Consider the following 18,618-nt stretch of genomic DNA (forward strand, 5'->3'; position numbering starts at 1 on the left):
CTGGTACAGTGGTGTGATCCAAACCGTCTTAAATAAACCTCTGTTTTAGATACTTTTACCATGCATACAAACATACTGTTGTTCAAAACACTAAAATCAATACCCCAAATCCTGAGATGTTTCCAATTCAAGATATTTCTATGAGACTGTCTTTTAAAAGTTTAAACCAAAGATCAGTCAGAATGGAGATGTGCTCTATGGTAAAAAAGTAACTAGATTCTCTGTGCCATGTAATAATTTTACTGAACAAATAGCTCTCAAGATGTATTTTCCATAATTTTTATATACAAAACCCATAGAAGAATAAAACTTTAAGTAACGGTTTTACAGAATACGTTGCAATTAATCATGGCATAGTGTGTTCCCAGATATTCAGTACCGAGCTTGTAAGTCAGAAGCATCTATCATGGGGCATTTAATATCCCATTTTCATCTCTGCAATTACAAATTATTTTTAAGATGCCCCACTTCATTAGCACTAAGCTTTCACTCAATGCAAATTAATCTATAAACAAGTATTGAAATCAAGGAGGTCTGATTTAGGGACAACATTCAGACATCACCTGAGACATTTATTACATGATAAATTAATTTGCTAAATGGAAAGTTTCTTTTAAGTAATCTTTGGGTAACTTAAACACATTTAGTTAAGGACAACATACAAATATAACTTATAAAGGTATCTTCTCCAAACAATGACTTTGTGCTAACATGCAGAATAACACCACTCGCAGAATTTAATTAGTGTAGCTTTTAAAGCATTTGCAAACCAAAACTAGTACATTTTTTCTTGATTATTTGATTCAGGGGCTATGGCAGTCAAAAATGCAATATTAGCATTTTCAAGGCTACTTTAAGATAAAATGTAATCATACTAATCATCATTTATTTGTTGCACTTAAATAAACAAACAAAGTTCAGAATAGTGAGTGATTGTGCATTATGAATTATTTCTAATGTGCCTAAAAAAAAAACCCCAAAATAACAAAAGCCATCCCAAATTAACAACCGAATTTAAAAATCTGTCATAAACCTATCAAAAAGCCCAAACCATCGAGTTACCAAAACATTACTATGCCCAAGGTTTCAAAGAGATGCAACAGTGTGATTACATTTTGAATTTGAACATTTTCAAGCCTTTGCTTCCATTGATGTAATTAATTTTTACACCCCCTCTTTTTTTTTCTTTAGATCACAGCAGAAATCAAATCATCAAGTGTGAGTGATTACCCATGCTTACTCTAAATGGCAGACGACACAAATTACAGAAACCCAGACCAAGACTACAGTAGTTTACAAAACGTAAAACGAGGCTAACAGATATGCCTTCTTTAGGATAATACATAAGAAGGGTTTTAGGAACTTCATATCAATAGCTCATTTCAGACTATGCAGTGCTTTCTCCTCCCTTCCAGAGGTCTGTGAAATAAAGCAGTAAACATGTTCTCTTTAATATTCAGTTCAGTAAGAGTTAGTTGCAAAAAGATTATACTTGCATAAATATAAAAACACATGATAAAGCAAAATATTTTTAATTAGTAAGCCAATCATAAATAAATTCACCTAAAATTAACAGAAGCAGCAGCTGTGTTCCTTCTACACGGATACTTTTTTTAGCATGTTTTAATAGTCAACTTCATTGTCTAGCCTGGGACAGAACAATTCATCGTTGAGCACTCAACACCTCTGCACACTGAGCTAAGTCTTTTTTTTTTACTTACATTTTTTACATTTTCTTTACAAATGTAATACTTATGTACATTATATATTTTATTTCTACAACTGATGTACTTTACTGAAACTCTACAACTTTCAGAGGGAATTTGCTGAAGTCTTTAGTAAGTATTAATCATTCCTTTTAAAAAGAAATTCATATAAACAACCAACATACATCACTGCCCTTTGACATCTCTGTTAAGAATCTGGATCTGAAAGGGCTTCTATAATAAATGTAAGAAAAAAGGCTTTACCTAATTGTACATTTCATTAAGAAATATCCCACATAGCTACATAAATTCACCAGCTTGCAATAAACAGAGCACCATACCGCTGCACAAGTGGAAACGTGTACAAACCAATTTAAAGTTTACTAGTGAAACAGCTTCATCACTCCTACCACTTTTAGACTGAAGTAAAACTGCAAAATTCTTTTGGAAATGTATACTTCTTTAGCTGTAAAGCTTCCAAAACAGTGCTGGTCACTGTATATTGTCTGAAGAACAAGCATCCACTTTTTGTAACTTCTGATATGCTTCTCTGGGCCCATGCTTCTCTCTGAAGTCAGGATTTTTCTTCTTTTTACTCCTTGTTCACTTACAGATCTGCTGTTGAATATTAAGTAAGAATTCATAATATGAAAAAGCTGCTTCTGTCCGATCCTCAATTAAATGCTGAAAAAAATCTGTTTTGGCAGGGTTCTCATCTCTGAAAAAAGAGAGGAAAATATTTTAGTCCAATCATTGAGCAAAAAATCAAAGGTAAATACAAGCAGAGGGCTAGGTTCTAATGAAATGCTTATTGGTCCTTGGAGTCTAGATTCAGTCCAAAGATACTACAGCTGCAAACAATCTAAAGTTTGGAAAAAACACTGAAATTTGAAATACACTATCAAACAGCAGCATCTTTGAAAGAAGTATAAAATGGTAGAAAAGCAAGTGAAGCAGGATGTAAAATACCTTGCAGAAACATTAAAAAGGAAACAAAAATAATTTTGTTTTAGGGTTATAGTAAAAGGGTTATATTAAATCCTGATAAAGATTAAAAAAAATGCAGAATTTACATCTCTGATTACATGTAATCATAGAATCACAGAATAGTTAGGGTTGCAAAGGACCTCAAGATCATCTAGTTCCAACCCCCCTGCCATGGGCAGGGACACCTCACACTAGACCATGTCACCCAAGGCTCTGTCCAACCTGGCCTTGAACACTGCCAGGGGACGGAGCATTCACAACTTCCTTGGGCAACCCACTGCAGTGCCTTACCACCCTTACAGTAAAGAATATAATCTTAATTCCCTTCCCAGTTTTTCTTACTTGGCAACAGAAGAGAGAAGGTAAATGTGTCAAAGATCTAGTATCCACAATTACTGCCCCAATAAAAGTTTGGTGGGATGCAGCCAGTATTTGCTGGGGCACAGTCCCTTGTACTCTGTAGTACAGCATGCAGTAAAGTTCTGCTATTTACTGTGGTCTCTCAGCACTACTTGCAATTTCAGCAGCAGTTACAATGCCAACGTAGAAAAGCTTCAGTCCTATGCTTAAACATTATTTGAGTAAGAAAGTCATCATGCTCTCTAAAATGTGATCTCACATCTGGCTCAGTAAACTGAGTACTCTAAAGACAAATATAAAAAATAAACTCAAATATAAGCATTTTATAAAATTTAAACTTCTTTAAGTGGGTGCTTTCATGGTTTCAAAAGGCTACAGAACTTGCCTCACCTGTTGTAAATCAACTGCTGTCCTATGGAGCTCAGTAACAAACACAGACAATTATTAAAACCATCCAGAGATTACTAGCCTTACTTTTTTTTTCTTAATACATGTACTGAAATTATTAAAGCTATATCAGAAATTAACTTGGTTAATCCCACTGATCTTAAGGACATCCACTGCTTTAACATATTCTTAACAATATAATAAAACTATACAACTAATTAATACCAATAAAACTATTAGCTTAATTTGTACTAGATTCTAACATGACCTTTGTTGCTATGAGGTTTCAGATAACAGTACCGTATCAAGTGGAAAGAGGATGTTACTCAGCTTTTTTCAGGCCAGATATTCCAACTTTTCATTAGTGTCAATTGTAATTACAAGTTGCCAATAATTACTTAGTATCTAACAGAAATACTTACTTTATTACTTGAAGAACTGGATTTAAAGGTCTACTGTCTCTAAGCCAAGATATAAAAGATCGTGTCCTTTCTGAAGAAAGTGCATCTACTTCAGGAAGCTGTGTCTGGTTGAAAAGTAATTGAAGGAAGTCACCATCTTTGTTTAAAAACTTGTTTAAAAACTAGATCCTGATAGTCATAACACAATAAAAGGCATAATTTCTATTAAGAAATTATGAAAATTATCATTTTCAAGGCTACTTTAAGATAAAATTTAATCATATTAATCATTATTTGTTTCTTAATTTCTATTAAGAAATTACCAACAATGCATAATATATACCCATTTTTAGTTCAGCCTAAAGTACAAAAATTCAGTAGTATCTGACCTGTAGGAAGCTGTACGTCTTTAACTTAAATTGCCTTTTAAGCGTGAAAGATTTTAGAAAGCAAGCTCATTAAAGAAAGAAAACACAATCATTTTTCAAAATGCTGCTTTCCCAGTTTTATTGCCTTATCTTTCTTTGTCATCCCTATATGTTGCATTTTGCAGTACTGAAAAGATGAACAAAGCATGAAGTGAAATCTGAATTGTAAGCAAATTTCCAAAAATGCAAAGATTAGACTGGACTATTTCATCAGGGAATAAGCTGAAAAAAAAATAAATAGAATTTAAAAAACTTGAGCCATTCACCGAGCTAAATATACCAACTCTTGGAACAATATAACCTTTTTAGACAATATGAAAAAAGAATTGATGCCAAATTTAAAAGCAGTTCCATTGCTACCTTGGTAGTAAATGAACGGAGGACAAAATTTAAAAGTAAAGATAACTCATTTCTGTTAACTTTTTTCAATTGTTATATAGCATCTATTTATAATGAAAATGAGAGGAAAAAACAACTATTGTCCTTCCTTTAACCAAGTTCTTCCTGAAAACTGTCAACTAATACTTACCACCAGCTGATCAGAGGGGATAGATTTAAACTGCTAATTCAAGCAAAATACAAAACTCTGAACAAGCAGTCCAGTCTGATAGTAGTCTTAAAGTTCACCATTCTTAATCTCTTCTTGTAATTGTATCTTGTCATTTACTTTACCCTTCTTACCATACAAGCTTTATAAGCAGAAATATCTTCCAATGTGCTTCTATAATGACTACTAAGTTTTTGGTACTATCTGAATATAACCATTCAATTATGTACTTTTCTGCAGTATCTTAAAAGGGTCCATCATTACCTGCCACTCATTGACATTTTAGACGTGCTACCCACACAGGAGGGGTCTTCTTTTTTACTGCTGCTCTGTTTCACGCACAAGACTATAGGTACAGCTTATAACATAAAATCCCCTCTACCAAAACACACATCCAAGTATCTTTGATGTCCTAACAGCTAAAAGAGTTTTGTTTTAACATTGACTCAAGGCTTGGAAGCTGAACAAAATCTAAGTCTTGCCCTTTACTTACAGGCCTATCACATCACGCCATAGACCTGGTATCTTACACGAGGTTTGGAGAACAAAAGGCTTCCAAAAAATCATGATATCAATAAAATAACTGTCATCTTAATTAACATGCCTGGATAGTTTTTGTATCTATTCTGTGGGTTCACAAGAATAGGATGGAATTTCACATACGTATCCATAAAAATAATAAAAGCAGTAATGTCATAGAATAATTTACTTTCCTTCCTTGAAAGCATTTCACAAGTTCTATCTCCCTCTTAAGAAGCTGGGAAGAGGCTAGAAAGTATCCTACTAAAAAAAAAAAAAAAATCCTAATTCAGAGTTACATAATTAAAAACTGAAAATGCAGAGAAAATAGATTAAGTATAGATTCCAAATATAAGCACTCTACAGTTCATTAAAACACCTACCATTTTCTGTGGTACTGATGCATAGTTTGGGTATCCAAGGACATCTTTTATGAAGTTGTTATCACAGTTTTTTCCAATCCAAATGTAAAAAATCTGTAAGATGTTAGAAACAGTTTTAGTAAAGGCCTTGCATACATTTTAGAGAAAGAGACAAGTGGTGACATAATTGGAAGGTAATACCTTTCATGCAAATGAGTCACTTGAAAGCTCCATTTGCAATTCATATATACATCTCTATATTCATTATTTGCACATTTACTTATTAATACACTGGTAGCATTCGGAATAAGATCATTAAATGTCAAAAATTATAGGTAGAAGGCAAATACTGAAAGAATGAGGATGCAGGACACATCTATATTGAACAGTTAATGTGGTAACTTCCCATGTAACCTCCTAAAATAAAACCCCTTAGATTTCATGAAGTCACACCACTGTGTCACTTACTGCACACTGACTTACCAATCTAAAAAAGTCATAGTAAAGCATCAATTATCAAAAACATTAATTATTTCAGACATCTGGAGACAGAAGATAATTCTGACATCCACAGTCAGCCTCTGAACTCATACAAGATTTAAAGCACTCTCTAGACTGCCATTAGAATAGCATAACGTTTTATCACATTTGTGAAGCATAATGCCTTATCCAATCAAGTGTGGTTTAGTGTAATTTCTACAAATAACTTATTTGTGGAGGGTGGACAATTCCCTCACTCTTGTAACTCTTACCTCACACAACCCACAAATCACTTACATTTGTGCATAACTGAGAAGGCTGCATCAGTAGAGAAGTGCTTAGGCTGTAGTACACAGAATTTAATAACTATTAAGAGAAGGTTTGGAAAATGGAAATCCATTTTTTCAAAAAAAAGAAAAAAAAAAATCAAGCCTGAAAAAATTCCGAACAAACCCAAACCCCCAGTCGAATGTGAACTCTTGGTATATATTCTAGCATGAAAATAAAATTAACCTCTGAAGCCTTAATATGCAACCTAAAAGATACTGCTCTGATCAAAATACGAAAGCCTTCAACTGGGTCACAGATTACTGCAGGTTACCTGTAATGGTGAATCACTACAGTGTTACTGTTAGGAGTTGACTGCTTTCAATGACTCAGTATGCATCATCTTGATTTTTTTTTTTTAAAGAAATGTGTGCAACGGGTAACTTACTGAGCCACAATCCATTAGAAAAGCTCCTTCTCTTGTCAACTTTTCTGCAGACAGTTTCTGAAGAGGTGGCTGTGGAACAACTCTGTCATTTACATGTATTGTACTCTGTAACAAAAAACAATACTCAGTAACTCCAGAATAAATCCTGTTTATCTTATCCAGGTAAAATAAACCAAGGAAAAAAAAAAAGAAAAACAAAAAGTTTAGCAAAATTTTGAGGAGTCTCATGTAACAAAATGCCAAAATGATTATGTACATCAAACAACTGTAGAATGTATTTAAATTAAGGGACACTTTATCACCAAAAAAAAAAAAAGTGATTTCATCTGTGTGTGCAACATTTCTCATGCTATAGATGCCAAACTCTCAAAAGACCTTAAATTTTCTACAAACAACCTCCTCAGACTTTTTCATTGTATTCAACTTCACCAGAAGTGCTGCAAGAGCAGAAAACCATAAAATCCCACTCTCTATAAAGGTTCACCATTTTACTGTATTCAAGTAACAAAGTTCTTTGATTTAACATCCTGCCTGAAGTAATACAAGGGTTTGTCCACAGAGCACTATGACTGGTCTGATTAAACAATCTGGCTGTTACCAATAAGATTATAAAAAAAACAAAAACCAAACCCAACCAAAACCAAAACAACCCACAAAACCAACCAACCAACCAACCAAAAAAACCCCAACAATCCAAACCCACCTCCTTCCTCCCCAGCAATAAAACCAGACAAAACCAATAAGAAAAATCCCAAATCCCCAGTATTTTCAGATTAAAGCTGCTTCCCCTTCCAATACAAAACTAGGCTGAATTATTTACTAAGAAACTGTGACGCATTCTGGAAATAATGTAGGGAAAGAAATAGCCTGGAGACTCAGCACATCTCCATATAGTAAAAGAGTATTTAAAAAAAATATCTATTTAAAAAATTCATACATTACCTCATCAATCAACTTGTCTATCCTGTACAAGTTGGGATGTATCATTTTCATCAAATGAACAAGAGGCTGGCTCTTCATCTGGCACATAGCATATACACGATCATCCAAGCGTGTACTTGTGCCTGTTCTAAATGCTTTCTGTTAAAGAACAGTATGTTGTTACTCAAATAAGCCCTGTATTTTATGTCACATATAAACATTGCATTTCAGATGTTTTGCAAGTGTCAAGGAAGGTGACAAAGGTTTTGTAAAGTATCTTACTGAGATACATTAAAATCAAACACAACTTGAATATTATACCTTTTAAAAGGTAATCCATTCTCCCTCTTTATTGATGAAGGAGAATACATTTCCCCCCTACTTCATGTAAAATTTGTCTGTGATTTCTCATTTTATTCTTGCCATATGTTACTGACCTGTGAAACTGACTGCTGCAAGGTATGCAAAGATACAGGCCCAGAACAGCTCAAAAAAATATTTCTGTGGATAAGATTAACTGGTATTTTACTAGCAAGAATTAAATGTTAAGGAAAAGCTTTGGAAGGGAAATATACTTTCATGTTCTATAGCAGGAACTAGGCTCTCATAGTATTAAATTTATTTTGTAACTCTTCCCTACTGGATTTCTTGGATATCCTTTAGAAGCAATTGGTAAAGGATCACTGTGAAAAGCAACACAATGAAGCAAGCACCATATTCTGATTCAATGGGAAATATTCCTATAATCAAAGCTAATATTCACTTCTACAACAAAGTGCATCAGTTGTCTTCTCCCTCGCTGCCAAAAGAATTCTGATTGTGGTTTCTCTATACCCCAGGCTTTTTTAGTTATTGTAAATAAAGACAATAATAATAAAACCCAGTCAAGACCTAAACAACTTATTTTCCCAGCCAGTCTTTCACATGGATCCTCTTCATAGTAAATGGTCTGTTTTTTCCCCATCATCAAAGGTGTTAATTATGGAAGTACCAAAGAAGTCCTAATCAGTGTATTAAAGACTGAAGTAATCACCATGCCAAAGAAAACGAGTTATGATTGGATTTCTTGCCAAACTTACATAAAGGTTGATTCGTGATAAGAAAAGAAAGAAACATCAGACATGGAAATCTTTTAAGCTATGAGATTTATTCATGACAGAATCCTGCAGTGAGTTCTCTATTTTTAAGTATGATGTTTGCCAATATATATTAAAAAAACCCAAAATCACCAAGCAGTAACTGCTCCTATTTGAACTTTCAACTATATCACTTCAGTTTCTGTAACAGATTTCTCTGTATCTCCATGGAAACTTATTCTCCTTCTTGGTGCTTTAAAGTACAGAGTGTATGTGTTGAAAAAAATATTTGAAATGGTTTTCCTTCATAAAATAAAATTGAAAAAGTATTAACAAGAACTTCCAACAATCTTTATGCGCAACAACAATTAGCTGCCAAAATCAGAGAAACACTAATTGTTACTATGTACATGTATTTTTAATTGTAAAACAAAATAAGACAAAATATAAAAGGTCCAAAGCCAAGCAAACTATTAAACTTCTCAGGCACTAATTTAAAATAAGCTAACATAGACTTTTATGTGAAAGTCCTGGAAGCTTGAAAAGAATAACGCAATTTTCATAATTTTAGAAAAGTGCACACATTGCTTGACCTAGAGCTGAAGAATTCCTCAAATGGAACAATGATTCACATATCAAACATTAATCCACTAGATTATACATACCTGTTTGAGAAGGGCCAAAACATACAGTGGAAACAACTTGAGGGAATTTGGTGCTATTAGCATGGACTGCTGCAGATTCGAGACAGTTGACATGTATGCTGCCAAGGAATCTACCACAGCATTAACTAAGGCATCTCTTGCATCTGAAAGACTAGATGAAACTGAGCGATCCACAGCTGTTGGGTTAGAAGGATAAAAGAAGTTAATATAGGTGGCCTCATTCATTCCCTTGAATTCTGAAAATCTCAATTGTGCTTTTGGGTGATATTTTAGGATTAAAAACAAAAAAGAAATAACCCAAACCCACACCAGTGGCCTTAACTATTTTAGGAGAAAACAGGAAGATTGCCCATACCAAAACTCACATTCACAATGCTTAAAAAAAATACAGTGTGGGTGATCTCTGCTCCCTAGTCTTGGGGGGAATTTTAAAAAAATTGTTTAAAGCTATGGTATATACCCGAGACTAAATATAAATTCTGTTTTAAACCTTATTCAAGTAAGTTAGCTGTTGATTAAGCTCTCTGCTCTCCTATGTCCAAGATACGATTTGCAGCAACTTTCCCTCTCCCCCCAGGAAATTTCTTCCATTATTTCAGTGGCATAATTATGATTAGTGCAAATGAAACTTTATCTCTCTCTACTGAGAAAGGGCTGCAAATCCTTTGGCTGGAGGAAGCCACCTGCTGGATTAAATGTGCACTCAAGACGAGATGCTATTTATTTCTTCTAATTTATTTAACCATTAATAGACAACACAGCATCTATTAAAATGCTGCACAGAGCCATGCACGTTCAATGGCAGAGATGAGTCTATGAAACAGCTACTTATGACCCAGAAGTAGGGGACAAGTAAGAATCCTCCACCCAGCAATGACAGGATAGAACCATACAAAACTAATGCATACCTCAGATACCTTGTTGTCAGAGGTTCCCTTTTCATCTCCAGTAACTCACTACACACTGTATCACTGTTTAAGTAGTAACAACTACTACACAACTGTATCACTGTTTAAGTAACCCCAAATGGTAAAGTTTGATATAACAGCAGTGATGATGACACAAAAAAGAGTTTTGATTCAAGTACGCTATGATTTTTTGTCCTTTAATAAACTCTGGAGAATAATCTAGTAAGACTCCTTTTAAATTATTAAAGTCAACTAAGTATTCAGATTAAGGAATATTTCAGTTGACAGTTTTGGTATAACTTTGATTTTGTTATTTTTAGTATTCTCAGGCTTCCATTCCAACCTTTTGCCACAATACTCAGGCTTCATTCACTACTTGATTTAAATGGCCATCAAAAGTAAGAAGAGAAAAAGATATTTGAAGTTTGAATCTTCCTGGTCTGTACTCACCCATGTTTGCCAAGAGACATACAACTGCTTGTACATCCGCTCCTGCATATACATCAGCCAGTGAACTTACTACAGGTAAGCAAAGCGTGTGCACTCGGATTCGACGTTCACCTAATAAGTAGAGATCATTTTGCAGTATTTCCTGGTAGAGGTGTACTAATTCAGTCATTACAGAATACCTCCTCTCATATAAGATACATCCATTTTGTAAAAATGCACCAATCAGGAAACTGCTGTAACACTCTCCTGTTCCTGTCTCTTCACCTGTTCAAATTATGCAGTGCTCTAAGGCATTCAACTTATTAACGAGCACAAGTTTGTAACGCAAACTAGCATGTAACATCCACGATGTGTCTTGATCCTACAAATGAAGTACACTGATTCCCAGCCCAAAATTTTGTGGCATTTTCCACAACAGAAATTAGCAGCTATTCTTCATGCCCCCACAATGTATTTGCAACTAGCTCTAATCTATCACAGGTCTGTGATTTTGAACAAAGCACATGCCAAACATGCCATGTTGCTTATAACAACAGTGTGCCTTTGAAGTATCTTGCTGAATCAGCTCTATGCAGGATAGAGATAAATTACATTTCCCCATCAAAATAAAGTTGATAAAGATTTACATTATGTGATTAACTGCCAAGTAGGCTCTTATCTTTAAGAAATTTCTGTTAGGGTATAGAGAACAACAAAAGGCTGTGGAATTAGCTGTGTGGAACTAACTAACATTATGTTAGATGAAACAACAAAAAGCTGGGTGGCCAATCACTTGAATTGGTTTACCTTTGCTTGAAGTATACAACAGAGCTGTTTGAAAACAAACCAAAGATGTGTCAGTCAGACTTTCCTCAATGGACATTTGTACTGCAAATCCAGCATCAGGATTGACATTGGCAAGGGACAATAAATCAGTAGATCGTACAAAAAAGTTCCCATGAAAAGTGTGTATTGAAAGACCTAGAAGCAGATTAAATAATTCAGAGTGAGGCTACAATAGCATGAAAACCTGTCAATAATTAAAATCCACAGTTCTCAAGATAAGTTTAAGAAAATAGTAAAAATGCTTATTCTAACTATCATGCAAAATCAATTATGTGACTCATTAGACATTTTAGCATGGTCCTGTACAGTTCAGATTAGATTCTGGACACTGAACTGAACAATGGTCTTACACTAGACATGTCAACTTACCTGAAGCAAGATGGTGCCGTTTTAAGTGAAAACAAAAACAAAACAAAAGGCAAAAATTAACATAACTTACATAAAAGAAACTATCTGACTACTCTTCAGTGAAAGAGAAATAACCTGAAATCTCATGTTGCTAAACACTAAGTACATCAAAATGACAGCTAACATGCTTTCACCAACTTTTCCATATGTATTAGTATTTCAAACATACCTTTTGTGCATCTTATGCGCATAACTGCTTCAAATCCAATCTTTCTTGTAAGGTATCTTTTAAGGTCTTTTTGCAACTTTTCGGCCTGAGCAGGATTATGGCTACGATGGAAAGATGGATAGTAATAGATGCACCCTGCAGAATACTTGGACATGCAAGCTGTGACAGAGAAAAAGATATGGTTGAGAAGTAAAACCTAAATGTGAAGTCAGGACACAAAAGCTCTGTCCAACCTTCTGCAAGTCACAGCTATGCTCATCTTTTTCTTGGTATGACCCACATCTGTAAGACAACAAGAACTGGCCCATACTCAGGGATGAGTCACCCCAATACGCAGTGATCTAATAATAAACTGCAATAAGCATGCTACTTTTGACTGCTAAGACAGGAGTGCATGCAGAAATAGATAATGGTGTAGAGGCAAAATTAAGTGTGCATGCAGAGACAAATCTTGGTTTAATACTGAAAGATGAGAAGTCTTTCCTATCCTCATGATTAAACTTTATTACTTCTTTGCCATCTGTTTCCTCTTCCTGAACAGAAGAGGACCTTCTCTTTTAAAACTGCGAAATCCCAGAATAAACTGTCTGATATGAGCAATCCAACACTTATTTTTTACTGCTACAAACGTCAAAGTCAATTCCTTTGCAGCATTAGCTGCACTTACAAAGTACAAAAACACTGACATGATTTAAGAATTCCCAAAGTAGCCTGTGCTTCTGAAGACAGTGTGGAAAATTGAACGCACACGTGAGGTACTTCTTACCGAGAGAAGCTAGATCAGAATACTGTGAACTTAAGAGAAATAAATCCACAGCAGTCTGCTGGCCTGAACAGTCCAGTGCCAACTTCTTATAAAAATCCGTTGCTGGACCAAGATGATGGACCACCTTTGGTGAATAAATTATACAGGAAAGAGTTAAGACAGCAATTACACTCTAACTTTATGTAGCAAAGACATGCTATTCAGTAGCAAAGTATCATAAGGAAGTTTCCTTTAAGTAATAATTCATAGGCATTTCCACCTGCAGAAATTATTTACCTCAAGCTCCTTATTCTCTTAGTTTGTATTTACAAGTAATTATGATACTTATTTTGCAAGTAGGTATCCTAACATAACTGATATGTAATAACCTAATACAACTGCTACAAAGTATCATAATGTAACTGCTACAAACTTTCAAAGAAGTTTAATTCTCATACAAATAACATTCATGTACCTATGCGGCACTTGCTGTAAACTACAAGGCCATAAATATAGTAAGCAGTAATGTTTCGGGTCTACAATTAAATATATCCACGCTTTGGTTCAAAACCCAGGTTGATATTAATTGAGTCAGTGATATTTGAAGCTTCTTTTGCTTGCCAAGAAAACCTATTGACCAAAGGCCCAAAAGACAGCTCACGCACTCTGAAACAATACCATACACACATGTATAAAATAGTGAAGTTAAATGCACATAGACATCAAATAATTAAAATTTAGGGAATTGCTATAAAACAAAACCCAAGAGTTGATTTGCAGAACTACTCAAGTCAGAAAGACACGGCTAGTCCCTAGTCTCATGAGATGAACATTAAAGGAAGTTTTTGTACCTTTGTGCTTGACCTTTGATTGGGATCTTCTCTGGAATGCAAAAGCCCTGCTCCCAAAGATGGTAATTGAGTCTGAAACACAGATATCCGACCACCCGTTGGAGACATCAATTTAAATGCAGCCTGAAGAGCAGGGCCCAACGCACTGTGTGTTTCTCTTGTATTGGTGAACATATTTGGTAATGCATTCAATAGATCTTTTATGAGCTGCAGAACAGATTGAAAGGTGTTTATGAGATTTTGCAAGCTTGAGATTTTCTGCTATTTCTAAAAAGCTGAACTGGAACAACTGGTAGACAAAGAATTCAGCTTAGTTTCAACACACTAAGGAAAACAAAGCAATAAATTTAAAAACTATGATGCATCAAACAAATAACATGTAATACTTCTATAATTAAAAATTAAAAAGTAGCACTGGAATTACATATTATGAAGATAGGCATGAATTCAAAGTTTAAAAGGAACCTCTTTATTTAACTTTTTTCTATATTCAATGACATGTTTTCAGTAATCGTACCTCTTTGCTTTCATGGAGATTTACAAGTAAACTATCTGGTGTAGGTAGGAAAATATCTGTAGGGAGAATGGATAAAAAAGCATCTTAGTAAAATAAACCCCCAAACATCAAAACAGAATAAAATATTTCACTGCCCACTGCTATACGTACCATAAAATACAGCCTACTTTTCTGATATACGTATTAGAGAAAATAATACAGTCTATACAAAGCTTGTTTTATTCAAAGCAAAATCAAATTTCACTTTTTAAAAACCACCTACTCTGTAGTTAACTATTATTTTTTAAAAATATATTTAAATATTTTTAAAAATATATTCCCTTTGCATTCAGTAAAATTGACATAATTTTGGAATTTCTCCAGAATATTGGAGAAATTCTAATCCTTCTTCGGGGGGGGGAAAAAAAAAAAGAAAACCCAGAAAACTAGTTCTTAAAAAATCTGGTTTCCATCTTTTTCAACTTACCATCGATATCTGAGACAATCAGCATCTGAGGCTGCGATAAACCTTCTTGCAAGTTGTAGAACTGAACAGTGCTGTCAAACGTTATGAACCCTATCCTTGTTCTCGAGTCTCCAGGCAGCCTGAAGCATTAAAAAAAAACACCACAAAACCCAACCAATTAAACTCCAAATTTATCTCTCAAGATACATAAGTAGGATATAGCTCCTGCTGATGTTAGCAGAAACTCAGCTCATGTATCAAGGGTGAACAAAAGGAAGGAGATCTGAAACATGAATACAAGTAATAATTCTTCAGTATTTTCTAAAAAGGTGGGATAGTGATGATACCATTTACAGGACTAAGTGTTACAGATAAGCAATCACGAAGATATTGATGCTTTGTTCCAAGTTGGAACTTAGTAGGTTTGTTTAATCATTACACTGACATATGACAGAAGGTAGCCGTTTCAGTTTTTAATGGAAAATAGTTTGTTCTGCTTTTTTCTAATTAAAACCCCACATTTACTAACATAGTTAAAGAGCACTTACAGCCCTAAACCAAAATCCAGTCTCTCTACAATGCAAAATACTTATTTCTCATGTGGCTCATGTTCCTATATATGGCATTAGAAATACAGAAAGAAAAACTGAATGAGATTTCTCAAATAAAACAGCAAATGCTGAAAACCATGATGGTGAACAAAAGCAATAGCGGCTAATACTGGTTTTACCATCTAGGTATACAAATTAATTGGATGCATTCCTGTAGACTTTGTATGGAATTTTATGTGTTTTCCTAAAATAATTTAGCATGTGTCTGAGACTCACTGTATGTTTTGATATCTTTATTGGAAATTAAAATCAAGTTTCCTAAGAAACACTTGCAGAAAACAATTTTCAGAGTGAGATCTCAACAGGATGCAAATTAGTTTTCAAAAGACACAAACAGTAAAGTTTATTAACCCATGCTCATAAAGCACCACCACCAATCCCATACATGCTGTTCCAGTATAAAAGTGAGAACAGATAGAAAGCAGCACAGGTACATCTGTGTAGCTGTGATCTGAAAAAGACCAAACTGAAAAATCAGACAACTGGTTGTCAGACATTTCAGACAGTCTCACACGAGTTACAACATTCCAGGACATAGCACCTCAGCCATTTCAGACGAAGAACAGGCCAATTTAATCCCTGTAATTTAGTTATTTTTGTTGGTCTTGTCAAGGGGAAAGACTGTAGCTTATAGACGTTGTACAATCAGCATGTTGCTAGAATTTACAGCAACATATACTTTGCATATAAATAGTAAATTATTTGCAGATCCACCTTTAACCACATGCAGGGAAGAAAGCTCTCATCATGTAAACTGCTTCAACAGCTGTTCAGGTTTTTTTAGAGATGCAAGTTGCACATCAGAATCTCAGGCAGCAGAACTTCTGTCCTTTAGGGACAGAATATCTGAACACTATACGCAGGTTTTCTACAAAACTGGATGTTAGTATTGTTCATAATAACACATTAACTAATTTGAAAAGTTTATTTATATTCTTACTTGTCTAGGTTTTCCAGCAATGACTGGCAGACTATTGTCAAATATCCAGCCTCCACTGCATTATGAGATACATCTAAAACAAATAAATATACCGCAGGCTGAGGAGGACGAAGCTACAAAGTAAAAAAATAAAAATAAAAAAAAGTTCAAAAATCATATTTAAAGAAATTTTAACAACGATTAGTCATTTCAAAGGGAAGCGGGAAAAGGGAATACTTAGAAAAAAAGCAAGGTATACGTTACACAGTAAAACTGATTTACTAACTAGAAGTCATGTGGACAGATATAACTAAAATTCCTAGTGCTCAACAGTTCCCATTTGTAACAAGTATATAATGCTGTGCTTCCAAACAGAATTCGGTATTTTAGTCTCTCCTTCCAAGAGTCAACTCAAAAATGACTTGTAACAGATACAGAATTCACTCTTCAAAACACAACTGTTCTTTCAGTATGTGCACAATGCAATCAATTAAATGGAATTAAAATATTCTACCTACATACTTCTCCCAACCATGTAATAAGCTGTATTTATTCATTGCCAAATGTCTTGGCCACAGTACTTAAATTCAAGAAATATATTTCTGCTGTTATTAATGTCATTATGAACAGGGCCTTTTCTCAGGCCTTGTTTATCTTTCTTGGAGACAAGACTACTACCACCGTAATTGTAGACTGACTCCTAGTTAGAACAATTTCTATCATAATTATCAACAAAAAATTTGAACCCAACTTAATTCCCTCATTATTCCATTGGTCTTTCAAAATGTCTTCAAAATGATGGAGAAACCCAAGATCAGGCTAATGCTACATTAAACTACAGTGGACAACTATACGCATTGCAATTGCATCTAACTGTCCACATTTACTAAAACTCAAAATAAGTATTTTAACTATTATATGGTCTTAAGAGGACCTTCACAGGAAAATTAACACATACCACTGGAGCATTAAGCAGCATTAATTGCAAATGCATTTATATTAACATGCATTATTAATAATCGGTGTTGAAGCTACCATGAAAACTTCTTTTACCATATAGTCTGAGGAAGCAATGAATTCCACTGTAGAATTTTGGACCTCTGGCCGTTTGTGAGGCTCTCCATAAGATCGCGTCAGAGGATTATACATAAATTCTTCAGGAACTATAAACAACAAAAAAAATTTGGTTTATTTTTTCAAGAAAGTTTATATATCTGTCAGCAAATAAAAAGTATTATGGCAGCCAAAGGAAAGGGAAACTAATGCAGACATTTCAGCTATCACTAACAACAGAAAAAGACTTACATTAAGGATACATAAAACAAAGGAACTTTTCAAGTATCTCAAGCAACAGCAGTTAACTGAAAACAAAAGAAGGCCTATTTCAAAAAACAGTAGCTTGCCAGCTTTAAAACACCAATGCAAATAGAGCATTTCACAATAACAAAAAGCTTCAACTTCTACCGTTTCTCATAAACTCTGGCCTGGATCACAGACAGTAGCAGCTGTTATCATGTTTCTATTTGTATGTTGGAACAACAGTCAATGGAGTAAATTGATTCTATTATAATCAGGATAATATGGTTACATTTTTTCTGTCACCAAGAAAACTGCAAAACAACCTTCAAGCAAAACAAGCTTCAGAAAATGCACAGAACATTTGACTTACGATCCAGAGGTTTTTTAAAAAAAAACCAAAACCCACCTAAGGAACGCTGTCATTTTAATCTAAAGCATGGACTGATATAATGCAAATACTTGAAAGAGATTTTATTAATGCAAGCTTCTCTTCCTACAAAGACTCACCATCATTAACTCTATAGCACAGATTGCATTTCCACCTCCTTTGATCAATGAAAGAAACAAAAGGGTTGATATATGTCCTGCAGGATCTGCATCTCACTATTGTACTTGATGTTATTACTGGTAATTGCTAAAAAGAAACAATGGAAAACTGTAACAAAGGTACACAATCATTTTACAGAAAACATTATTATGCAGTACTGTGCATAAAAGCTTCATAAGACTAGATATTCTATTTCAGCTAATTTTCTTAGAGTAATTATGATGTCAATTAAAAAAACCCTTCCCTTTAAAATCCAGAGAAATAGTATTTATTATCTTAATCCAATCACACAAATCAAAAGTTGAAATGAGATCTTTAATGAAATCACTTTAAATTACACAGTTACAATGACACAGCCACTATAGTAACA

General features: G+C 34.3%; 1 protein-coding gene across 1 annotated transcript in view; it reads right to left on the reverse strand.

The window, feature by feature from the left end:
* Nucleotides 1-1,516: 1,516 nt before the first annotated feature.
* SEC24B (SEC24 homolog B, COPII coat complex component) overlaps nucleotides 1,517-18,618 on the reverse strand; it is a 42,319-nt gene continuing 25,217 nt past the window's right edge. Inside the window, exons 9-24 of the mRNA XM_057404556.1 lie at nucleotides 18,209-18,335; nucleotides 17,456-17,565; nucleotides 16,424-16,536; nucleotides 14,894-15,012; nucleotides 14,428-14,483; nucleotides 13,911-14,117; nucleotides 13,081-13,204; nucleotides 12,315-12,473; nucleotides 11,699-11,872; nucleotides 10,913-11,023; nucleotides 9,555-9,730; nucleotides 7,835-7,972; nucleotides 6,893-6,997; nucleotides 5,719-5,811; nucleotides 3,863-3,966; nucleotides 1,517-2,424 (exon numbers count right to left, since the gene is read on the reverse strand). Coding sequence (XP_057260539.1) covers nucleotides 2,310-2,424; nucleotides 3,863-3,966; nucleotides 5,719-5,811; nucleotides 6,893-6,997; nucleotides 7,835-7,972; nucleotides 9,555-9,730; nucleotides 10,913-11,023; nucleotides 11,699-11,872; nucleotides 12,315-12,473; nucleotides 13,081-13,204; nucleotides 13,911-14,117; nucleotides 14,428-14,483; nucleotides 14,894-15,012; nucleotides 16,424-16,536; nucleotides 17,456-17,565; nucleotides 18,209-18,335 — 2,031 coding nt within the window. The 3' untranslated portion in view covers nucleotides 1,517-2,309. The remainder of the gene's footprint in view (nucleotides 2,425-3,862; nucleotides 3,967-5,718; nucleotides 5,812-6,892; nucleotides 6,998-7,834; nucleotides 7,973-9,554; nucleotides 9,731-10,912; nucleotides 11,024-11,698; nucleotides 11,873-12,314; nucleotides 12,474-13,080; nucleotides 13,205-13,910; nucleotides 14,118-14,427; nucleotides 14,484-14,893; nucleotides 15,013-16,423; nucleotides 16,537-17,455; nucleotides 17,566-18,208; nucleotides 18,336-18,618) is intronic.

This window comes from Pezoporus wallicus, unplaced genomic scaffold (genome assembly GCF_028554395.1).
Source record: "Pezoporus wallicus isolate ANWC-B61680 ecotype Strahan unplaced genomic scaffold, APGP_CSIRO_Pwel_v1 contig_1583, whole genome shotgun sequence".
NCBI lineage: Eukaryota > Metazoa > Chordata > Aves > Psittaciformes > Psittacidae > Pezoporus > Pezoporus wallicus.